Source organism: Ochotona princeps, chromosome 27, assembly GCF_030435755.1.
Source record: "Ochotona princeps isolate mOchPri1 chromosome 27, mOchPri1.hap1, whole genome shotgun sequence".
Lineage (NCBI taxonomy): Eukaryota > Metazoa > Chordata > Mammalia > Lagomorpha > Ochotonidae > Ochotona > Ochotona princeps.
The window spans coordinates 24,670,828-24,695,393 of NC_080858.1; the positions used below are offsets into that span (position 1 = coordinate 24,670,828).

General features: G+C 45.4%; 1 protein-coding gene and 1 long non-coding RNA gene across 2 annotated transcripts in view; both read left to right on the forward strand.

Moving 5' to 3' along the window:
- LOC131478104 (mucin-19-like) overlaps positions 1-24,023 on the forward strand; it is a 112,725-nt gene extending 88,702 nt beyond the window's left edge. Inside the window, exons 36-55 of the mRNA XM_058655702.1 lie at positions 1,897-2,011; positions 3,790-3,822; positions 5,823-5,876; positions 6,120-6,173; positions 6,747-6,800; positions 8,184-8,237; positions 8,769-8,822; positions 10,394-10,447; positions 13,904-13,957; positions 14,898-14,951; positions 15,328-15,381; positions 16,117-16,170; positions 17,723-17,752; positions 19,563-19,594; positions 19,684-19,846; positions 20,122-20,159; positions 21,391-21,501; positions 21,905-21,944; positions 22,449-22,557; positions 23,779-24,023. Coding sequence (XP_058511685.1) covers positions 1,897-2,011; positions 3,790-3,822; positions 5,823-5,876; positions 6,120-6,173; positions 6,747-6,800; positions 8,184-8,237; positions 8,769-8,822; positions 10,394-10,447; positions 13,904-13,957; positions 14,898-14,951; positions 15,328-15,381; positions 16,117-16,170; positions 17,723-17,752; positions 19,563-19,594; positions 19,684-19,846; positions 20,122-20,159; positions 21,391-21,501; positions 21,905-21,944; positions 22,449-22,557; positions 23,779-23,962 — 1,395 coding nt within the window. The 3' untranslated portion in view covers positions 23,963-24,023. The remainder of the gene's footprint in view (positions 1-1,896; positions 2,012-3,789; positions 3,823-5,822; positions 5,877-6,119; positions 6,174-6,746; positions 6,801-8,183; positions 8,238-8,768; positions 8,823-10,393; positions 10,448-13,903; positions 13,958-14,897; positions 14,952-15,327; positions 15,382-16,116; positions 16,171-17,722; positions 17,753-19,562; positions 19,595-19,683; positions 19,847-20,121; positions 20,160-21,390; positions 21,502-21,904; positions 21,945-22,448; positions 22,558-23,778) is intronic.
- LOC131478133 (uncharacterized) lies at positions 1,896-6,028 on the forward strand. The gene is made up of 4 exons (XR_009244322.1): positions 1,896-1,962; positions 2,045-2,101; positions 4,022-4,045; positions 5,823-6,028. It is a non-coding gene; the product is annotated as an uncharacterized LOC131478133 (long non-coding RNA).
- Positions 24,024-24,566: the final 543 nt, after the last annotated feature.

Here is a 24,566-nt window from a genome sequence, read left to right on the forward strand (position 1 = left end):
GTTGTGTTTAAACCTTTGAATGTGATCTTTTTTGTTGCCTAATTTTGAACTTCTTTATTTTTAATATCACACTAAAATTTATTCTGTTAGATATTGTGGTAATGTATTAAATCAGCTGTACCCTTTTCGCCAATATAATGTTTAGAATTGGTGGTGTTTTTTTTCTTTTAAATTTGCATTTTCTGACTGGGATCCACTGCCGTTTCCCTCAGAGGAATCCAAGCTGATTCCTCTTTCTGTCCTTGTCATTTTCATCTCATGGCTGGTGTGACCATGTACTGGCATGGCTACTTGCGTCATGATAGTAATGTCAAGTAGCTTAACTTTGCCCTTTAATTAAGCAAGTATACTTAATGTAGAGGATTTGGGTTTTTTAGATCCAAAATTGAATATTATTTCAATGACAGTGTTCATTGTTTCTTCCTAAAATGATCTCTGGCTATGTAAGGCATATCTATTATGCAGTCATAGCAGATGAATCATGTGGTGTGCAGCTATAGCGAGTACAAGCACAGCCACATTCACCAGTAATCAAGCCAATGGGAATAAAGGCTGCAGCCTGGGAAGTACGTCAGTGCGGTTTTGTAATAAACAAAGCGAATGTGTCCTTTGTATCTCAGGAAATCGGATAATCAGATCCAAATCATGAATGTATATTCAATTGTGTTAGGTCAATGTAAGATGCTAATGGTAATATAAGAAGTAGTCTGTCTTCATACTGCTGATTCTGTGAAAATTTAAGTCTTATATGAAGTTTAAAACATAGCATGCAAATAGAAAGCTCTTAGGGAACACCCAGGCCCTGTTGTAACTAATGGGTAATGACTTGCCTGAGCCACCAGTGAGGCAAGCACTATGTTTGCCCACAGTTTCAACAGAGGAAGTCAGGGTGGAGTTGGGTTAGCAGTTACAGGAAAGGCCTCAGAACGAGAAATCAAACACCAGATCCTGTTGTCTCTTCCCTCACCTTCTCTGCAAGGAATGCGGATTATCTAGAATAGCAGGCACATATACCGCTGGCATGGAATCTCAGCAGTACCCTAGGTGCACCGAACTCACCTTTTCAGAAGAAATCACATAAATCAAAGGCCAGTGTTCTGTAAGAATAGCAGCACCCTAAATTGTTCCATTTTATGACAGTTTTAAAAGTAAATTTTTGGAGAGATTTACCAACTCTGAGTCAGGTTCTGTGATAAGAATATGGGCATGACAGTGAGCAAAGCTGACAAGTTTCCTGAGTCTCAGACTGCTGGCTGGCAGGCCTCTGGGCTGGGGAGAAGTTCCAGAATAAACAGATCACTGTGATGTTGGGTGCTAAGAGCAGGTGCGGGTTTCAGGGAGTGGTGGTCCACCTGGGAAGGCTCAGGGTGTCGGGCAGTGTAGGAGTGAGGAGGCCAGCACGCCAGTGCCCACAGATGCCCAGATGAGGAGAAAGAGAGGAGAAAGACACAAGCCCACAGAGAGGGACAGCGTTGAGTGGTCAGGACTCCAAGCACAGCCTGTCCCTGAGACAGAACTGCACGGAGGGGGCAGCACTAGAGGTGGAGAGAATGCAGAGGAGGTTGGAGATTTGGCCAAGGAAGGCATGCCAGGAAGAGCAGATGGCGCTGGGAGATGTACAGGCATGGAAATGTTCGAAGTGTGTCACTGGAAAACCATCAGCAGGGTTCAGCAATGGCTTGGATATGGGTTGGTTCATAAACCATTTTCAAGTTGACACAGTCACCTTAATGGCAGGTTGGTGGCAACACTTAATGGTAGTTAAAGGACTAGTTGTTTGTAGTGAGAATATCATAGGTTTTAGTTTGAATAACTTGAATTTGAGATGCAAATGAGAAGTCCAAAGGAAAGTTACTGACTGTGTTATTAAATCGGTGTCACTGGTTTTGATTTCAGGTTCCAGTGGAGCACCTGCTGCAACTTCCACAGGAGCTGGAGACGAACGCACAGCTTTCACAACAGGTACGGGTATCACTCCACCTGGCTTACATTCTCACATCGTTCCAGGAAAGTGAGCACCCCACTCAGAGCTTGCCACTTTCAGTCTCAGGTTCCATGGGAAACATCCGTGGCCTGACAACTTCCAAAGCAAAAGTCACTCGTAAGTAAAGCGGGATGGCTGAGGTGGTTCGGGTTGGTTTTTATGGTCACTAGATGAGGAATGAAAGTAAAATTATCAGTAATGCCAGCTAAGTTGTCATAGTAATCTTCATACATTGTCTCATTTTGTCATACAGAACTACATTGACTGACTTGCTCTAGGTTCCATAGTAGGTCAAATTGTAGAGCCAGTATCTTTTATCTGTTGTTTCACTTCCCAAAATACATATTTTCATTTAAAGTTACAGAGCATGTCTCAAACGTATGTCCAAAGACTTCTTTCAAGTGTCATGACGTTGCCTTGTAAAGCAAAGTATACAGTGATTTTTTTAAGAAAATCTGAAGTTTTACTTTGAAAATAGTAGAGTTTAGATTGTATTTTTATAGAAACAATTGATGAGGTTTATTTTTTTTATATTCATAATGACAAATTGTGGCATTTGCTGTTCTAAAGTGCCAAGACTTTTGAAGCATTTATTTATCAAACTTAGTGTTTTCAAGAAGATGGATTTGTTTGAAAGGCAGCATTACAGAATGAGGGCATAGGGGGAGGAGAGCAATCTTAAATCCACTGGTTCACTGCTCAGATGCCTGCATTGGCAGGGCCTGGGCCAGGCCAAAGGCAGGAGCCAGGAGCTTCATCTGGGTCTCTCACAAGGGCTGTAGGGGTCCAAGCATTTGAGTCATCTGCTGCTGCTTTCCCAGGCCATTACCAGAAAGATTTATTGGAAGTGGAGCAACCAGGAATGAATTGGTGCCCATGTAGGATGTAGCATTACAGGCAGCCACTCAAACCACCACAATGCCAGTCCCACACTGATTTTTTTATAAATCCAAATTTCATAACATTCTTCCTTTTTACAGTTATTGCACTCTGATATAAAATTTACAAATGCCATCAGGGCAATCTCTTTTTCCTCCCTGATACTACATAGAATGAGCTGTGCTTTTCCAAGGATGTGCTGCATTGTCAGTTGCGCTCCTGGGCCAGTGGTGTGTTCAGTATCATGATCTCTGAGAAAGGCTATTTCTCAGGCTGCAGGCTATTAGACATAGCCTTGGTCTCAGGCCTGGCCCGTCATCATCCATGGAAGGAACACATTGCTACCCCTCCCTCATTTTCTTCTGGAAAAGATTTGTGTTACTTATGCTGTAATTGCTGTTATGAAGTATAAATTTTTGTTACAATTTAATCACTAGAATAATAGACAATTCAAAGTTTAGAAATAGTTTCATTCAAATTATAGTATGAAGAAAAATTGGTATGACTTATATAGAAGCATTGGAACACTATATTAGAAATTAATGAACAGAATGTCTGCATTTGGTGACTATTTGAGCCTGGTGTGTATTTTAATATTTTTAGCATTTTTCTAAATTCGAGAAACGTTCTTTAAGTAGAGCCAAACAAGAATTCCATTTGTTTAAATATTTTACTTAGAATAAAGGCAGTGATTTGTTTTCTGTTTGGAGTAACACGAAGATGATTCCCAAAGGGAGACTTCATCCTTTTTTCCCGAAGATGTCCTGTCACTCTGACTTGACTTGCTAAGATGAGCATCTATGAGAGTAACATAATTTTTGATAGGAAGGTAGAGCTTCATAGTAATTGAAGCTCCAAAATGAATTTTTTATGAAATTTAAGAATATTCTTTAATTTAAACATGAGTTTAATTTTTCCTTTATCAGGCCCAAAAATTGTGCCACCATTTTTCTTTGTGGGTAAGTTGAAATTAAAATAACACAAGAATTCCTTTCCATGATTTATAACTTGATGTAGTGATTCTGGCTGTTTCTCTCAAATGCTGAAAGTTACCTAAAGGATACAAATGCTCTTCTCAAATTTTAATGCATAAATTAACATTTATGAACTACCATGAATAAAAATGTATGTTTGTATATCTATTTGTTTTTATTGCAGTGCCACCAAATCACAGAGCAGCAGGTAAGAAAATACAAGATTATAAATGAGGCTTTTAAAAAAAATTACACTACTGAAATAGGTAACAAGGCAGTGAAACTCTTAATCTGTGAGCATTTTAAAATATTAACCTCACAATCTGGCACCACAGCATTACAGGCTAAGTGTCCGCCTGCAGAGGCAGCATTGGGGTCTGGTTCATGCCTGGGCCCCTGAACCCAAGAGGAAATCCCAGAAGAAGCTCCTGCATGCTAGCTTCACCAGCCCAGCACTGACCCTTGTGGCCATTTGAAGAGTGACCCCAGTGTGTGAAAAGTCAAACTCTCTCTTTCTCTGTCTCTGTAACTCTGCCTTTTAATAAGCATCTTTTTTTTTTGAAATTAAACTCAGATAAGATTTTGGCAGCACAGGGCTTTTGTGTCTTCTGTTTTTATGGCTTGCTCAGTCATCCTGAGGGCGCATTTGAATTCTACACTGGTTTAATGTAAGTGTACAAACTAAACAAAAGTAGCTTTCCAAATACTTCCTTATCAAAATGCACAGGTATTGTGCTTCTCAGCATGTTATTGTTGCTTGCGATGTACAATTGGCACCTAAGTGATTTGATTTTTATTGTATCATGGAGTTCTTCAGAAACTTAACAACAGTTACACAGGATAAGTAAAGCTGTTTATTCATTAGAATATCTCACGTTTTTACATTATGCCCCTTTCTGCATGTTTTCAATGTTTGCATCGGACTAGAAGCTGCTCTAAGATAGGTGTTGTGTCTTTTTCTGAACACGGATGAGAAACCTTATGGCCCTTGTCTGCTGAGATGTTTGATTCAGGACTTGTCTACCTTGCTGAGTTCTGCCTTTGGTGCGAAGGGACCCCACAGTATGCCTCATTCATGGTTTACCCAGAGAGCATGAGACCCCATATGTTCAAATCCTACTGAGGTTTCATCAAAACCTCATTTGATTAACGTACTCTTTATTTCCCAAACTTACCTGTGAGGAAACAGGTTCAAGACATGGAACCTATTTAAAAGCAGACAAGTCTGTGAGAGCCCAAAGCCTGAGTTCTTCTCACCTGCTGCTTTCTTAGTGGGGACCCCCCCCCGCCCTGTTCTCTAGGCGGCTGTCCTGTACTTTCTGCCGAAGCCCTCGTCAGCAGTTCTTTACTGGCCGTTGTCTGATTGTCTCTTTCTGTTGTCAGTGTACATTAATGCCTCTTTAGGTCCCCTCAAGTAGACCCTGCATCTGCTACTTTAGTATTTGACTCCTTTAGCATTCTTTCTCATGAACCTTTTTCCCATACCAACTCTCCTCCCTACCGAATTGCCTGCCATTGTTCCTAATGCTTATTTTAGGAGTGAGTGACTTAGAAACTGCTTGTTCCCTTAATTCAGTGAACGTGCTTTGTTTGTGTATGTCTGCACTGCATTTCCCTAAGCCTTGCTCTCTGAGTCTCTTGCTGACCCTCTGTGAGTGTAGGTATGCAGTTGAGCTGCTCTTATGTGGAGCCTTCCTTAATCCCCTGAACCAGGAGCAATGCTCCATGGTTTCCCATTGTCTCACGTTTGTACAAAAGAGACAAGGCAGCAGGATTAAACCTGGCAGACATGGCACAAATTCACCCTTGATCTTTGGCCAGAAAGGCAGGAGGACACTACTTGCAGATGGAAGCTTCAGGGGAGCAGCTCAGAGTTTGGGTTCTGGCACATTTTCATAGCAAGGGGCTCCTTGTTATGAAGGTGTATACAGACAATCACACTGACAGCACGTGACTGTGGTGAACCTGAGCTCTTTGTGTTTCAGCTACTACCACGCCTCTCCCTGGCACAACGCATGCCCCAGGAACCTCCACCACAGGTGAGAAGTGGACGGGTAGCATTTGCCAGGGAGGACCACTCCTCTGGAACCATTTGTTCAGGCTCTGTTTCTAGGCCATGCAATCAGTGCAGTCATCTGCCAACTAAAACTCTCAATCAGGCTCAGTGGCCTGCGTCATGCCCCTTGACCAAATGTTGCGGATTCCTGGCCGCAAGGAGCACTCTCTGAAGATGGGTGTGAGTGTGGTCACTGATTGAAGGTTCACAACCCACTTTTCCATAGGCACCTCCATCATTTCTCCCAAAATTACCAGCAGTTCAGAAGGTTCCAGCACAGGTACTGTCCCCTAAAGGAAATGTCAGCTGAAACGTACTCTTGAGAGAGATCCTTGGGCTCACTGTATGTGTGTGGTCTTGTGTGTGTCTTAAGGATACCATGAAAAACCATCACAAAAGTAATACAAAGGAGCAGGTTAACCTGGCATAGCCACGTCCAGCATCCAAGAAAATATAACCAGTTGCAACAGATGGGCGTGACACAGATCCCTACACTGGCATCAGTGTACCTGAGTGTGAGGGAGTGTTTTTAAGGTACCTGATTTGGATGGGCCAAGGAGATGGTAAGAGAGAATGTCCTCATGATGTCTTACTTGGCCATGAAATCTTCAGAAGGATGACCCACTGGTGTGATGCCACAGTTGCTACCATGGTGCACTGGGGACACACTATTAGACTTTTCTTTTCTAGGCTCCCAGAGGAGAACTTACTAACACATTAGACTTGAAATCACACAGCCACATCTGTGGATGCTTCAGAAGAGGTGTTCTCTGCACAGGGTTGTTCTAATAACACAAAATCCTTATCCCAGCATCTCTAACGTCTGGTCTTTGTTCTCGGGATTCTTCTTCAGAGGCCACAACCTCCACAGAAGGCACTGGCATCAGTGAGGCTGGCTTCAACACAGGTGAGAAGCTGTCGCTCCTGTCTCTGTTCTGTCTGCTCATCACAGCACCCACAGCAGAGCCTCTAGCGGGAAAGAGTTACTGCTTTACTGACAAAGCCTTTTGGCCAGCTAAATCATCTTCACTGGAAAAATTGGTCCTGAAAAGTGACTTACAAGATATCAGAATCATAGCTGTACCTCCTGAGGATGGGGTGTTTGGGCTGATTGTGCTGAGTACTGCCCGAGCAAAATGGAGACAGCACCAGCCTTTGGAAGGGGCACAGGGACAGACCTGCCTTCTTGCAGAGCCAGGGAGTGCAGTGGCAAGAATCTGTCCTGCTTCAATCAAGTGCCGACTGTTTCCCTTCAGGGGCACCCGCACACCTTCCTTTATGTCCACGTCCCAGGAGCACCAGGGAGTTCACAAGGGGGTGGAAGCCATCTGTTTTCCTGTCACAAGATGCCAGGAGGCTGTGCTCAGGTTGAGAGCGACCTCACACCTCTTACTTTGGTCCTAAGATGATAAATGAGCAGTAGGGGACCAAACACTTGAAGGGACTGAAGACAGATTCAGGGGACTTAGGAAGGACTTCCTGAGTCCCATGGTGACCACTGGCCCTTTGTGTTCCAGCCATCACTACTGTGTCTGCAGGCACAACTGTTGCTCCGGGCAGCTCAGACACACGTGAGTCAGCAGGTTGTTGGTGGGGGTTGGGTGGGGGACATCCTACAGTTCTTGCTTGTCTTTCCCTTTGCGTGCGTAATAGATGCTTTCCATGGCCCTTGCATATTTCCCAAATGTCTTTTCTTTTAGATGCCACAACTTCCACAGGTGGAAACAGAACAGCTGGAATGTCAACAGGTAAGCATTCGCCACTAATAAACACGCAGCAGACACTGGGCTAGAAGGTACCCTTGGCCTGTGACCCCACTGAGTGTTGCTGGGTAAAATCCCCATAGCATCCATTGACTGAAACTCAGAAACTCAGATTTCATTCTTAATTCCCATGTGGTAAGCAGTCACCTCCCACCCCCAAAGCTGTCACACAGCTATGTGACTGACAGGTCCTCGAATGTACCAATGAGATGGTTCTGTTCCATTGGTGATCCAGTGAAATGGCTCCTGGCTCTATTATTGAACTCAAGAAAAAGGGTGTAAGCCAACGTGCCTTTGATACACTTGCCATGGGCTCGATATTTCCTGAGGAACGTGCTCAGGACTTTGACATTTAAAGCCCAGTTCACTGAGATGCTGAACTACCACTGGCGTCCTCTCTGGGAAGACTAGGGAGCCTGAACATCATACCACAGGCGTGTCATGAGACATGGAGGGAGATGTGGATGGTGGTCCCTCCGGTGAGTGTGCCTGAGGTGACACCTCCGTGTGATTTTCTGTCCCCTCAGAGGCCTTGAGCCCCACAGAAAGGGAAGGAGCCACCACCACAGGGTTATCAGCAGGTGAGCTCTGTCAACCCCAGATCCCAGAGGTCTCCTCACTCCTCATCTGGGCAGGTTGAAGCCAGCACATGCATGTGGAGAGAGAACCACCTGTTGTGGGGACTCTTACCCACTCACAGCTGCTGTGCTAAAGAGTTCCCAAGAACACAGGTGTCTGCCACCTGTCTGCTGTGCCCTGTGCATGCCCTGTGCACACCTGGATGAACACCTGCAGTACCCGTCCCCACAACTCCCCATCCCCTCCACTCTGCTCATACAGGTCACATGCCGGCACCAGCCCAATGCATTGATGAAGTTCCAGATTGTTCTCCATGTTCCCTCACCAGCAGACATTATGGTGATTCCAGTCTCCTTTGCATCCCTGCCTTCACTGGGGTGGCCTCTGACTGCTCCCAGCAGCATAAGGCAGTGTGATGGCAGCACACACTCAACTTGTCCAGCTGCCCTATAACTTCTATCCCAGGCAGAGCCACTTTGCCATGGTCCTTGAGTAATCTCGGGTTCATTCTTTCCCTCTTTGACTCTCCTCAGAGGCCACAAGTTCCCTGGAAGGAAGCAGGACCACAAGAACTTCAATGGCCACAGGTGAGTGTGCACTTCCGGAAAGGCCCTTGGCAGTCCTCCGGCAGAGACGCACTGTCCAAGCATGCAGTGCTGAGGAGTTAAGCAGACAGGCCCTGTGGGAGTGTGGCCTCCTGAGCTGAGCCTGTGTGGGCTGTGATGAGACCACCAGGCAGCCAAACTGGTCAGAGGGAGTGAGAGCTCCTACTCCCCTAAGGAAGCCAGGAGCCGTCTCAGCCTCTGTGTAGGGCAGTGGGCAGAGCGCTGCTTCTGGACATACGGGGAGTGAGCAAGCTGTTGGAAGCTACCTCTGTCATCTGCCTCTCAAATAATTTTTTTAAGAAAATGAGGAATTTTGTTCTGTACAAAGGACCATACTTCTAATTTTTGCATTTGAATCTCAGATCCAGATCAACTGTACTGTGCAAGGAACACTGTTCCTTATTGGTTTATTTATTGCTTATTTTGGAATAAGGGTGTTTTATTTTTTTGACAAACTTTGTAGTTACAACCTACAAAATTAAAAAGTGGGTGAACTCTGCTGGAGGCATTGAAATATCAAGGTTGTTTATGTTGGCAGGCTGCCAGCACACTTCTAGGACACAAGAAATATTTTAAAAAGCAGGATAGGGAATCTCAAACCAGGTCCTGGAGATAGTGATTAAATGATGGTTTGCATGGTTAACACCCATCATGCTTCCATCCCACAGTGTGTCACGTAACCATTTCTATTCTGTGAAATCCTGACATACAGGAGAGAAGCAGGTGCACATTACTTGAATCAAGACTGTTGCAGTTAGAGTCAATACTACTGTGACAAGGGAGGGAGGCAAAACCCACTGCTGCTGCAGTAAACGCTGGTAACGCTAGGGGGAGCTCGAGCTAACAGTCCAGAGAACTATGAGAGGGTGTCTCTGATGAGCCATTTTCTTATCTGCTCACTCACACTTTACCTGGTGGGAGTCAGGCCCTTGCCATCCCACAGAGAGTAGCAGATGCAGCCTCGGCTTTGTGGAGATGTGCAATTCAAAGCAGTAGCTCCTGGGTCTTTGAGAAGGAGCTCCTGGAAGATGCTTTGTCAGAAACCCACGGCAGGACTGGTTGCACCAAAATGAACTTACCTCTGACTTCTTTAAAAAAACAAACTATAGAACTGTGGAAGTCAGCTCACTTTCTTACGTTAGGAGGCTAGCAAGAGATAAGATCTACATTTCAAACGATCCAGAGCTGAATCCCAGAGGGGAACACATGGCCACTCTGGATGCACAGATGTTTTCTCCATCTCTGCTAACTTCTGTGTTCCCCACCAAACCCCTGAGGAAGAGCAATGCAGGAAGACCAGGAAACCAGCTTCCACACAGCCTGAAGAGTCAACTGAATAAAGTTGTCATTACTAAGAGGAAGGGAACTCGGAAGTGGGATGTTGCTCTGGGACCTGGGAATAAGTCGCCTCGTACTAAGACGAGGCCCTGCTGGTGTTAATTGGCAGGTGCAGGATGAGGCTGCAAGCTTTCTGAGGTGCTTGCTGCTCTGTAGGATACTAGGGGTGTGTGGTTCTGAGGATGGAAAAGCTACATGGGTCTTTGTTTCTTTAGAAACCTACACGTATGTCTCGGAGACAACAGCTGCTCCTGGAACTACTACCACAGGTAAGGCCAAGGCATTGGTATTGTTCTTTGAGCCAGACAAGACACAGGATGGCTGGTGGGACTGTCCCCCCATGCATCTCTGGTCCTCTGATGGACTGTCCCCCCATGCATGTCTAGTCCCCTGATGGACTGTCCCCCATGCTTCTCTGGTCCCCTGATGGACTGTCCCCCCATGCTTCTCTGGTCCCCTGCTCCATCAGCCCTTGCTGCTTCCACTCACATCAGAGACATTTCTGGACTTGGGAAGCAGACAGGTGAACGTTGGCCACGCACCCTTTACATGGCCAGTGCAGCTTCACAGATGTTGGAAACAGAGAAATTTGAGGAGTGGCAGGAGAAAGGGACCAGGAAGGTGTTGTTAGATGTCACATTTTGAAAGCACATTTAAGTGCGACTCAGGACACCTTTTTCTCTGGGTTTGATTGAGATGAAATTGTTCCATGGAACACATGGAACATGCTCTCTATATGGACAGAAAGACTTTGCTTGTGTCATTTCCTCTTCCTTTTTTCTACCATGCTAAGTTCTACAGCAATGGGCTCTGGGACTCCCAACTTCACCGAAGGTCTCAGAAGCAGTTGTCCTTAACGTGGGACTAGGACGAGGATGTCACATTACTACCTTAGTGTCCCCAGACTTTGCGTCTTTTTAACCTTCTTACACGTTGCAGCCATTGAAGCAGGAATCCCCCTGTGGCGTGTTTTTGGGTTTTAGAGCCCCAGTGGCTTTTCTGCTGACATCGACTCCCTGCACCATGAGTGAAGGTCAGTGTGGCAAAGCACTGGCTGCTTCTCTGTCTGTAGCATCTCAGGAGGTCAGCCGAGACTCTCTTTTCTGAGGGACACAGTAGAAATGGCTTCTGTACTTGTGTTCTTAGTTGTGTAGTTCTATAGTTGCCTCAGGTTGTACCCAGGACTAGGAGAAATAGTATTTGTAATCCTGAAGGTTTATGGCCCTTTATTGCAAATTAGACAAATTTTTCCTAATTTTTAACCTCTTGCATAAAATAAAAATGTCCTCCAATCTCAGAGTCAGAGGGTAGAGGACCCCAGCTCTCGGGAAACGGGAACACTGAGAATTGTGACTGAATCAGCCAGAATTTCCTCTGAGCTTGCCACGAGGGCCTACAATGCACAGCACGCCCCTTCCAACATCTGGTGCCAGAAAAATCTGCTGAGGGGTTCTGTGGCCTCAGAGACAGAAACCTGACAGTGTGCTTTCTTGAGGATGAGAAAGCTGTGTGATGTCTCATGAGCTGATCCTTCCCCTCTCTGATAGGTGCCACCGAGGGAGTCTCTGGCACAGCAGTTAGTCCTGGAATTAACTCAACTGTAGACTTCATCTTCTAAGAAGTTTTGGAAATCCCTTTGCATTCCTGCAATAGAAGGCTAGTAAGATATTAGAAAATGTTACATCTCAAAGGATCAGGGGAGGTAATGATGAAGAAAAGTCCCTTAAAGGAATGGCTGAGGAAAGGGAGGGCAGGGGGCCACAGCTACAGAGATGCTGTGGCAAGCTGCGTTAAACTGAGGCAAATGTAAGACTCTTAGTCCACGCAGATGTCCTCCCCATTGCTATTTCAGTGCAAAGCTTTCATGGAAAACTGAGAGAGCATTTTCTGTGATGTAATAGAGTGAAGTTTGAGGACTTTTGCTCCTGAAGGAAGGAGTTATCACAGTGGGCATTGATTGGTGGGGGCGGGGCGGGGTGGGATCCATAACCGCAGCTCACTCAGCAGGCAGGCACCAGAACTAGTTCTGGCAGACGCAACCCTGCATGTCCGTTTGAGGTGCCTGCATCAAGCAGAGCTGGCTGAGAGAAGCGCTTGTCCATGAGCACAGGCAGATGCGGGATTCTTGTTTTAGGCACCTCCCAGGATACTCGGCAACAACCACTAGCCCAGTGATTGCCAGCACAGGCAGGCTGGTCGTTCGCAGTGCTGTGTCCCAAGAGAAGGTGTGCAGAGGGCAGTCACTCTTGGCTTCTCTCGTCTCCAGTTCTCACACTCCTGTTCATCGGTCACTGGTTGCTTCTTCCTCTGGTGTCAGAGCACCCTTGTGACCTGGAATGCAGACGGGTGGATGTTAGTTCTGCAGCCTTTACAATGATCGACGTGAGTTATAAATAGTGGGTAGGAGAGGAATTTTAGCAAGCATGTGGGCTGGACGAAGCAAGAGGGACTGGGGTGATGGTGTGGAACATCCCTTTGGAACATGACGTTATGTGCAGCTAAGGACACTGTTCTTACTGGGTTTGCTTTGGTTAAGACTGCCACCAAACTCCCTTCCTGAAATCTTCCTGCCTGTGGGTAATTTGAGAGGCAGGGATAAACTGAGTTGTTCACATGAACAGCTTTGGAGTTTTTGAGGAGTCCACCTGATGCATCTTTCTGAAGGAGCAGATAAGCCTCAGAGGGATCAGAAGTGATCTTCGGGAAATGCCCTTGCATGTGCTACTGTGCCAGGCATAGCAAGTCACCAGTGACTAGGGAGTTTCCAAGCTAGGCAAATGAGGTTGAATAGACTGGAAGGAAACAGGGTATTCATGGGCAGTTATATTAAGAGATTTTTAAAAATTTATTGTTTATTTAGTACAAAGGCAGATTTACAGAGAGAAAGAAGAAACAGAGGAAGATCTTCTGTCCACTGGTTCACTCCCCCCGTGGCCGCAACAGCCAGTGCTGGGCCAATCTGAAGTCAGGAGCCAGGAGCTTTCCCTGGGTCTCCCATGTGGGTTCAGGGTCCCAAGGCTTTGGGCCATCCTGCATTGCATTCCCAGGCCACAAGCAGGGAGCTGGAAGGGAAGTAGAGCAGCCTAGACAAAAACTTCTGTCCATATGGAATCCTGGCAGTTGCAAGGTGAGGATTTAGCCACTAGACCACTGCTCCACGTGCATTTTTTTTCAAAGCTTTATTTTATTTATTTATTTACTTGGAAAGACAGGTTTATAGAGAGAAAAGGAGACAGGAAGATTTTCCAGATAATTATCAAAGAAAAGAATTTTGCTGTTGCATTAATAAACAAGGGTTTATGAAAAAAAAAAAAAACCTGACCTCTCCAGGACATTTTAAACTCTTATCCAGGACTTTCTGCTTTGACATAGGCAGTCTGTTTCAGCCTGCCTCACTGCCTGTTGGCTCAATTCTCAGTCATTGAGTGCCCTTTCCATATGATCAATTACTGTGCTCTCGAGGGATGTCCAGCCTGGGATGCCAGGCACAGAAACACTGTGGGGAGAACTGGAGATGCAAGGAATAGGGCAGCTCTCTAGCGAACCACCTTGTTCTGGATTTCTCTGTCAGGAGGCCCAGGTGTGAGCAGGGAAGCACACCCAGGAAGTGCCTAGCTCTCCAACAAGGCACACGGTAGAGCTGCCTCTTGCCATAAAGGTGTTTCAGGAACTGGCCAGGGTACTCACTGTGTCTCTAATGAAATGTCCCACATTGGCCTTTGCAGGCACCACTGTGACATCCAACACAACCTCTGGGATCACAGGCAGTTCGACACCAGGTAATGAAAACAGTGGCTGCAATGCAGTTCCTATGTTTAACAGCCTTCCTGCATCCATGTGGGCTCCAGGGAACCCCAACCTACCTTACCTCTGTGAATAACAGCTGAGCCCAACACGACATGCAGTAGCCATAGTGAAAGTTGTAACTAGACCTTTCTGCAGGATTAGTGAGTCGAAGCTACTACATCAGGTGAGATGCCCGCCTTGAGGTTGCTATGGCAGCAGGCAAGGGATGCATTCAGGGAAACATTCAGAGGGTACTTAAAAGAGGTGGATCCATGCTGCCTCTGGGACTGCCTACTGGCACTTGGATCTGGTGGGAGGAAGTCGCCTGCCCTCCAGCAGGCTCATGGAGATAGGCGCCGAAGCACCAGGTCTTTGAGGAAAATTAAATGACACTTCTAAAAGTCATGGTAAAGGCATCTTTTAAAATTCTGAGCATGGATTTCAAACTGTTTTTGCAATAGAATAAAATACTCTTTGAGTACCATTTTCACAAAAAGTTTTTGAAGTCTCCTGGCATTTCTTTGATAGGTGAATAACTGACTGTTCGACTTGTATCTCAAAAGAGAAGAGAAAGATTTTATGATGACAAAGTCTTCTAAAGGAAAGACAAGGATGTGAGAGGGCTGCGCTGAGGCCAAAATCCATCCCAGGCTGTGTCAGCTGAAGGCAACTCCAGGCCGCCAGCTTCCATGAAGGGCAATAGGCTGAGGAAAGCCGTGGAGGGATTTGGCAGGGAGATACTGATCGAGATCCTAGGACTGTCACTTAGGGGCCTTGGGCACGAAGGTGCTAAGTCAGGGACACGCCCAATGTCTGAGGCCCAGGCATGTGCAGTGCAACACGCCGGTGTTCAGGGTGCTTGCTCCCTGTCAAGGTTGCTCATGAACAGTCACTTATGAAACCAGAAAACGGAAATGCTTTTGCTCCATTTAGGTACCTCCAAGGAAGCCCTGGAAACAACCACTGCCCCAGGAGCTACACCCACAGGTAAGGCCAGGAGGAATCTGACTGGTCACAAGATGGGCAAGGTCACGTCCCCAGCACACATGCATTTTTCTCTCCCAACTGCTCTGCCCCCCGAAATGACACAGGTGAGCTAATAAAGTAGTTACTTTGAGTCAAGGGTGAGGCAAGCTCTGGTCACTGAGGGGAGGGAGAGGGAGAAGTGAATCGCCGCTCAGGGGCCTGGGAATCTACCACCTCAGTCCCCTGAGCAGGGGTGTGCTGAGGCAGGGCCCTCCACATATCTTCATGGCAGAGCCATGGACTAGCACTCATGGATACAGCATGCGTGGTTGGCTGCCCAGGTGCTGCTGGCTGGGAAACCTTCAACAGATGTACGGCTCTCCCTTCCTTGTTTTAGGTACCTCCACGGAAACATCTGAAGCAAGCACTGCTGCTGGAATTGCTGCCACAGGTAAGGCCTCGAGAAATCAGTCATCACTCACCATGGCACTCTGAGGACAGGATGGCTGATGGGATGGTCCAGTCTCGATCTCACATGGCCGCATCCTTACACTTGTATTCCTCCATCAGTGCTTGCCACATTCACCGGTGTCGGGCAGACCTCTGGACACATGAGTGCTGGCCATGCCACCTTTTCAGGGATCCATGTGGATGGGAAGGTTTTAGGAGAGGGTCTACAGAGGGTACCAAACATCCCTTTGAATACACATTTCTCTCTAGGTTTGCTTTGGTTCCGGGTTTTGTCCAAGGTCCCCTTCTAGCAGAGACCCATCTCTGCATCCTGAGAATTCAGAGGAGCGTGAGGATGCAACTTCAGAGCCTCCTTACGAGCAGGCATCCCCCAAAGCAGATACCTCAGCAGAGGCATGAGGCTTCTTCGTCAAATGTCCTGGCATGCTGTGCTACCCATGCATCAGAGCTTCTGTGAGGTTGTGTTTAATTGTTTACAATTTGCGACTTGCGTGTTTTGGAAGTTTGATTGGTCATCACATGGAAGACTGAGAGCAAGCAAGTAAGGGTGAAGACATGAGCTCCAGCATAAAGTCTAAGAGAGGTTAGGGACTCAGGCAGCCATCCTGTAGGGCAGAATCAAAGCTAGCGTTCAGAGAGGCCCCTGAATACGCAGCATGTTGCAGGATGTGTCCTTGACTCCCAAGTGGTGAATGACTGCACCTGCTTCTTTCAGTTACCACCACGCAACCTTCGGAGACAACCACAGCTGCTGGACTCACAAGCGCAGGTAAGGCCGAGAGAAGCCAGTGAGCTTTCCTGCCGGCATCCACAAGTCTAGCTTTAGAATTTTGTAAGGTTATTTTCTATAGAGTAGTATTATTTCCATATGCCTTTGCTAAAAAAAAAATGATCCACCTGAACTAGGCCGAGTTGAGTATTCCACATCAGACTTTCCTTCTGTTTTGTTCATGGTAAAAAGAGCTGTGGTATGCATACTTTTTACTAAAAACTCAAAATTCCCCTCATTTATTCCCCATGAAATTATAGTAGTAGCAATAGTTAATTTAATAGCTGAAAATCATGTAAACCATCCTTTCTACCCCTTCTTTAATAATAACTTCTGCATGTCAGAGTAGGCTGCAGACATTGAAAGCTAGAATGTTACTTAGATACTTCCTTTGCCATTTCATCATATTGTATGGGTAGAGAAAGAGCATATTAGGGGCACACGTAGTATCCAGATAGCTTATGTTAACAGTACCTAAACTGATGGCTTCAGAGAGTGAGGTGTCAGTGAAATGTCCATTTCTTCCTGTGAGCCGTCACTGAGGAGTGAAGGCAGTAGTAACATTGGCTGCAGGAAATGGGATTCCTGGCTGACAGCCCTTGGAGGAGTCAGCAGGCGCAGGTGACAGCTGCACAGTTCAGAGGAAATGAGAAGAGGATGTTGAGTAGAGGACGGTTTGTGAAGGGCTGCTTTTCCAAGCATACATGAGACACCATCCTTACAGACTTTCTTCATCAAGTGCCAGGATCAGCCACTTTTTTCAGGGATGTTGCCCTTAGCCATGAAGCTGATGAGATTTGATCCTGTGAAGGAAATCACAGAACAGTCAGAGAGGAGCTTTCCCTGCGTTTATGCTCATGTATCTCTCCTGTAGTTGACTTCCGCTCATCTGCTAAGCACTTAAGCAGGAGCTGGCTTAGCCTACCTCAGCAAAGGGTTACAGACATTGAGTTCCCCCAAATCTGAGGTCTCAATCTCATTTTTAGTGATACTTCCTTCTAACTGACGTGAGTCTTCAAATTCTCTGAAGAGAACATGAACAGTAGATTATCGGGTTGGTGAAAATATTTTCTGTACGTAAATAGAAATACCAAGTGCTTCAAAACGTTCGTGGGGACTGGCAGTGAGTTTTGCTGCTGAAAGCTTTATTAAATCCATGCTCATTTTTCACAATAGCCATTCCCACGAACATGTTGAACATTCATCCTCAAGGACTACTGAAGAATTTTATAAAGATAATAAATTCTTGAGAGATCAAACTTAAACACGTATTTCTGTATTTTTCGATAGCTGTCATTTTCCTTGCCTTATACATGGGATTTATTGTGCCATTTATTCATAAGAACTGTCTTTCAAAAAAAATCTTCAAGTTGACCTGGATTTCTTTCAGGTTTCTTATTTCCTCCTCTAAAATTTGAGGTGGAAAAGAAATGCTGAGTTATGTCTGTGTGGGACTAGCTTTGAAGCAGTTGTTTTCAGCAATAGAATTTCAACTTCAATAACAATAATCAGCTGTACCCGAGAGACTAACATGGGGTTTGTCTTCACACAGGATGCCCACCGTCACCCCCTCCAATGCCAGGTGAGAAAATAGCCACACCTCAGTCTCTGCACAGTGACTCTCGTAACACAAACCATGGAGCCCGAGCCAGTGAACACCACTAGTCCCGGGACTACTTGTAATGTTAACAGTGTACCTCCTCACCCACCAACTCATAAAGGGAAGCCAAACCAGTACACCCTGTTACTTAGACTAGACACAAGAATGCTCACCTGCAAAGGCTTAGGCTTCCTGACCAAAATATTGTCTCTTGCTGGTGAGCATTGGTAGCCCATCCCTGGTTTGTGAAGCAAGAAGGAAATTCGGGGTGGCTGGAGGTCGGTCATTGGAGGACGACCTTTGTTTCCACTGCGACTTTTCTCAGTGGTTCTCAGTGTCACATAGACTGCCATAATTAGAACACATTTCTTGAGTGCTGACTTTGTGTATCATGGAAGAATCACAGTGTGAAAGACCTAGGGTGCTGGAAGCCTTCAAGACTTTCAAGTGGTAGTCATCAAAGACATGAGGAAAGTTATATCGTAAAGAAATTCCATATCAGTGATGGAGAGAATTGTTGGGATCAGGAGGCGATGGGAACTGCACTAATTTGTTTCAGAAGCCAGTTGACTATACCAGGTCAAAATTGCTAAGTTCTTGGCGTGGTCTTGCAGCAAGAAAGGGGTTAGCAGCAAGCAAAGGTACAAGGATTGTCAGTAAGGTGGGTGACAAGTGAACCAAAAGGAAGGACTCACCATGGCTTGTCAGTGTCAACATCATCTGTCCTCAGCAGGGGAAGGCACAGCGGGAGGTAAGCGGATACTGAGGAAGCCACTGTGTCAGTTCCATGCACCTTGAGCCAGAGCTTCCTACAGAGTTCCCAGAACGCAGTCTATTGGGCAGAGAGCTCTGGATGGGTTGGAGGGCTGGGTGACTGAGAGCTGCTCACCTCCTATTCCAGTGAACACTGAGCAGGTGCTGTTCTTGGCCCTCTTCCTTCCCCTGACAGGAGACAGGAAGTTCAGAGTGATGAATCTAAGAAAACGTGAACATTTTCAGGAAAGGTCAATCTAATCATCTAATCATTTTGGTGCAAAGTCTGAAATGCATGCGAATGTTCTGTATAATACAAACTTTTGGAATATCTCTAATGAGCATAATTGGTAAAAATTGTGCATCGAAATAGTTTATTTCTAATAGAAAGTTTATTTTCCTTTTGTAATTATTGTTTATGTATTATGAATTTCATAAATAGATTGCCTACTGTATCTGACCATGGTCCCACCCTCCCTGCTCCTTCCTTATTTTAATTCTTGCAATGTCATACTTTCAACTTGCTTCATAATCATGAGGATTAAGCAGAAAAACCACTATTGCCCAAGAGTACAAAGGCAGTGAACAATAATCAAATGAATTCTTTGATGAATTCTCTTTTCAGTGATTATGAGAAAAGAGAAACTCTGGGGTTGGACTCTTGGCTCTGGCAATGATGCAGTCTTGGTGAACTGTAAGCTTGTGGAGGCAGCAGACAGAGAGTAAAAGCAACAGCCAGAAGATTTAGAGACCAGTGCCAGAATAAGTCAGGAATGCCTCTGTAAAATGGTAAATATGATCTGTGTGTGCCTATGAGTGCACACTTACTACAAATTGCTTTCTTGAAGCAGGTGGCCATGATTTATCTACCTTAGAACATCATCTGTCTTTTCTCTGTACCAAACCATAATGCTTCCTAATTCTGTGAGGCTGAAATCCTAGTGCCAGTTAGAGTATTGGCAACCTGGTGGTTATCTATCAACAACACATGGTTGCATTTTGCCAAATTTAATTACAATTTCTCATTTCATGTTAACAGTTTGTCATGGTCCACTGGGAGAAGAGAAATCTGTAAGTATAAAATCTTGTTGTGCTTTAATCCAAATTGGCCCACATTCCCTTACCTGAATCAACAAGCTAAGCATGCTTTGTCTCTGTAGCCTGGAGACGTATGGGTCTCCAGCTGCCACACCTGCACCTGCACAGAAGACAATGTCGTGACCTGCCAGCCCCAGGAATGCCCTTCCCCACCCACGTGCCCAAGTGGAGAGAAGCTTGTTCAGTTCCAGTCCAACGACACTTGCTGCACTATAGGCTACTGTGGTGTGTATTCACATGGCCTTATTTCAATTGGATCAGTACCTCATTTACTTATTCGCATTCAAGAGATATTCTGAGTTAATGATATGCAAAACAGATGTGATAGATAAGTTAATGCTTACTTTCCTAAAGCTGTTTTCAGAACGTGGGAAATACAGAAGCAGCTTATGAATACCAGTGATAGAGTAAAACAAAGGTGATACTGGAATTGATTAATAGGGTTTTATCTGTAATTTGTTCTAGAAGTAAAACTTTTTGAACAATATTATATTTTTCAGAACCAAGAACATGTTTATTTAATGATACCAACTACGAGGTAAGGACTTTACTGCCTTTGAATTTATTCACGAGTTAATAAAAGTATTCTATGCTTAGCTACACCAGTCTTTCTGCACAGTGGGGCAGAATCTGCTCATTGTGCCCCCGTCCCCGCTTGGGAAGGGTCGTCAGTCGGAACACTCGCCGTGCAGTCTGCAGCTGGGCACAGCTGGGCACAGCTGGGCACAGCTGGTCACCTGGCTGGGGGCTTGCGAACACTGCTTCCCAAGGCCTTCAGCAGAGGGAATGGTGTTAAGCACACCTTCTCCAAGCTTAGCAGACTGTAAACTGTAATTGAAAACGAAGATCAGATGGCCCAGCTGGCACAGATCAAGTGGGAATGCCCCAAGGACTAGAATCAGACCATGCAGATGGAGTGGCCTGCAGTGTCCAGGGCTGCTTTCTGACAACTGACTGGACATTTGAAACAACGGTTTTAGCTTCTTAGAAGAGACAGTATCAAGAAGCCAGTAAGATCAGATGAGTCTTGAATACTAATCCACTTGAATGTGATACCGTGAACATGAACAGAAGCTAAAAATAGCCATGAGTTAAGACGCCAGCGTGCACAGTATGTCTGAGTTGTACTTTCATAACCCATTTTTTTTAGTACATGCAGCTTCCCACCTGGTGCTTACATTTTTAGTTCCCCAGTGTAAGTTGGGAACCTATGCGATTTTAATCATGTTACATGATGATGTTTAAAGACCAAGATGTTCTCCTCTAATCACTGATGTGCAGCTGACAACGTCAAGTTTTAGCTTACCAGAGAGTTCACCTTGTGATATGAGACTGTGAAAGAAATCGTTTCTCAGTGTGAGAGTGTGCTAAGTATAAAGTCAGGTAAAGAGCTGGCGAAGAACAGGCAGCGCATGCAGGGACGGGAGACATCTGGTGGGCTTGCCCTTTGTCCCAATGCAGTCCAGCTGATGTTCTTATTTTCTCCTAAATTGAGAGCTGAAGAGTTGTTCAATTACAATAAGCTTTCTAGAAAAAAGTCCTTAAAAACACAGTAAAGGAACACAGGGCCCTTGATGTCTCATCGGCCGACTGTGGAGCATTATTTGTTCACAAAGAGGACTTGCCCACCTCCTTTTCTGAGCTGGTAACCTGAGGCCAAGGGTACCTGTAGACGGTCACTGAACGTGGGCTTGAGTTTTTAAAGCAGTTATACTGTCAGCCTCAAAAGGACATTAAGGCAAGTCATTTTTTCTTCTCTTTCCTTGTAGATTGGAGACTCGTTTGGTGACCCCAACAACCCCTGTATTTCCTACACCTGTGGCCTCACGGGATTGGTTCCGGTTGTCCAGGACTGCCCAAGGCAGACATGGTGTGCAGAGGTCAGTCATGTGGTTGCCTAGGGGCAGCTGATGCACTGGACAAATCCAGTTGCCATCTAGTACATGTGATAAAGTTTAGGTTTGACTAACAGTTGCTAATCTGCCATAGAATCATATTTTTTTTTATTACATCCAGGGCCATATTAATGTGTGTGTATGTATGTGAAAAAATACACACACACACATACATATATATGTATGTATATATATACATATAAATAATAGAAGGTATGTGGATATCAAGAAAGGCACTCATATTTTAAAGACAATTTAGTGCTCTTCTAGATGTAAGTTATTATGGAAAATATTTTGCTGTTTTTAAACAAAACAAAAACCAGTTTTCAGTATTATTTATGGAAAAAGTACAAGGTTTTTAGTTTTTCCTTTTCTCTTACCCGTCCAGGAAGACAGAATCTATGACTCAAACAACTGTTGCTATAAATGTAAGTAAAGTAAAGCTCTGCAGAAAGAGGAAATATACACTATTTATGACAATTTAATGTTTTGCCTTAAAAAAAACCAGATCATTAATGCAGAACTCCTACACTATTAACCCAACAGGTTTTCTTACCAACAGTTCACTATCAGCTGATAAGTATTTGACATAATTATTAATTCGTATCAGACATACACTGTTCTCAATTATCCTCAGTTACATTTATGATTGCAAAATTCAAATTTTGTGGAAACATGAGATTTCTCTCCGGATGTTAGAAAGTTGTGCTTTCTATGGGGATGTTAGAGCATCAACCCAATCCACAGTGAGAACATGCATCAGAAAGTGCACCCCCCTTCCCAGCCCTACTTGACTAGTGGTAATGACACACCACTGGTCAGAGTACGAGCAAGCCACCTTATGAATGTCACTGGTACTATTATTCTCCATGGTTAAGAAAATGGAGGCTCGGTCATTGCAGGCGTTCAGCTTCACTTGTGTTACTGTTTAGGTAAAAACAGCTGCAAGTCTTCCCCTGTGAATGTGACCGTTCGGTACAACGGCTGCAAGAACAAAGTTGAGATGGCACGATGTGTGGGCACGTGTAAGCAGACTGTCAGGTGAGCTGTCCGTGTGGGCACGTGTAAGCAGACTGTCAGGTGAGCTGTCCCGTGTGGGCACGTGTAAGCAGACTGTCAGGTGAGCTGTCCCGTGTGGGCACGTGTGAGCAGACTGTCAGGTGAGCTGTCCGTGTGGGCACGTGTGAGCAGACTGTCAGGTGAGCTGTCCCGTGTGGGCACGTGTGAGCAGACTGTCAGGTGAGCTGTCCCGTGTGGGCACGTGTGAGCAGACTGTCAGGTGAGCTGTCCGTGTGGGCACGTGTAAGCAGACTGTCAGGTGAGCTGTCCCGTGTGGGCACGTGTGAGCAGACTGTCAGGTGAGCTGTCCGTGTGGGCACGTGTGAGCAGACTGTCAGGTGAGCGGTCCCGTGATGGAGCTGGGCGTGAACTTTGTAACCTTGTCCATTCTAAGGGGCACTGCTCATTTTGCAGTAGTTTTCAAACTATGCCTAGGGGTACACTGATACTACAACAGAGTTAACCAAGAAAAAGCAGTTCATAAGTTGTTACACTTCAATAATTTTAGACATGTTTTTCCACTATGTACACTTCTCTGTCTACATTAAATTATAGAGAATATTACTTCAGTATTACACTAAAGTCTGTTCTGTTTACCGGTTGGCACTGTACTACTGTGAGCTTCTGAATCTCCACGGTGTTTCTACTCAGTGCGATGTACCAGTTCTATCGCCTATGGCTGATCCCTGTCCTAGGTTTCCAGCATGGGGAAATACAAGATTATGATAAGAATGCATTAATTGGATCTTTCATAGTCACTTAGCACTGCGAAATCTAACCATTCAGGTCTATCTTAAAATGCATTTCCATGCTTACCACATCATCTGCCCCCATCTACCCCTTTTGATTATTTAGCCTCAAATTATTACAATGGCATAATCATTCATTTCATTATTACAGGCTGAACTTTCTGGTGTGTAAATGTATCATGACATGAAAATGTAGGACAAGGAAAACAGTATAATGTAGAAGTACAATTAACAGCGGTAATGGAATTCTGTTACTTGGGAGTAAAGATGCCTGCTTATACACCTGCTATTTCACTAAGCATAATAGTAAATGAGCCAGTCCCCAAAAGACAAATAGATATTCTCTCTAATGTATGGGGACTAATACACAGAACGCGCGCGCGCACACACACACACACACACACAACTGGAAACTCAAACCGCATTTTAACGCTTCCCATGCTCATCTCTCCAGGTACAATTATGATGTATTCCAGCTGGAAAGCTCCTGCCTCTGCTGCAAGGAGAACAGCTACGAGTTCAGAGAAATCACTCTCGCATGTCCTGATGGCAGCACCATCCCTTACACTTACAGGCACGTCACCACCTGCTCTTGCTTAGACCTCTGCCAGCAAGCCAGCACCCCAACGCCCAGTTAGTGCTGCCCCTGCCTTTCCCAGGGGCCGGAGGCCAGGGATTTGCCTCGTGCCTCATGGTGCTTGTCCTCAGATAGTTAACTAAGCATTTGAAGCCTGTACAAAAAGATGTGACAGAATCTGAAAAATAAAGAACTTTGCAGTGACTGAGCATGTGCATGTGTTTATGGACAGCAGAGCCACAGTTGCCCGTCACGTCTGCCCAGGACACAGGTGTGGTGGTCCTCCCCTCTCCACGCCAGCCGCCTCGAAGCCGGCACATCGGTGGGCCCTTCCTGACGTCACCATCTCTCTTCATGCTCTTTCTACAACGTTCTTCTGACACTCCGACACTTGTGATGATCCCTCAAATTTTACTTCTCCAATTTCACCTCATTTCTCTTTCATTTTACTCATGTTGCTTGGCTAATCCCATCCACACACATGGATAGACTTACTCTCTGAGGACTGCCCGTCCATGTTACCAACTCTAGGCTTCTGAGTCAGACATGCAGATGTCCACTCTGAATGCAGCATACGCCCTTGGATAGTCTACGGGCATCTCATTCAACAAGACTGGAGCAGAATAAGGCATCACTCTTACACCAAGTCACTGCTCTGCTTGAAA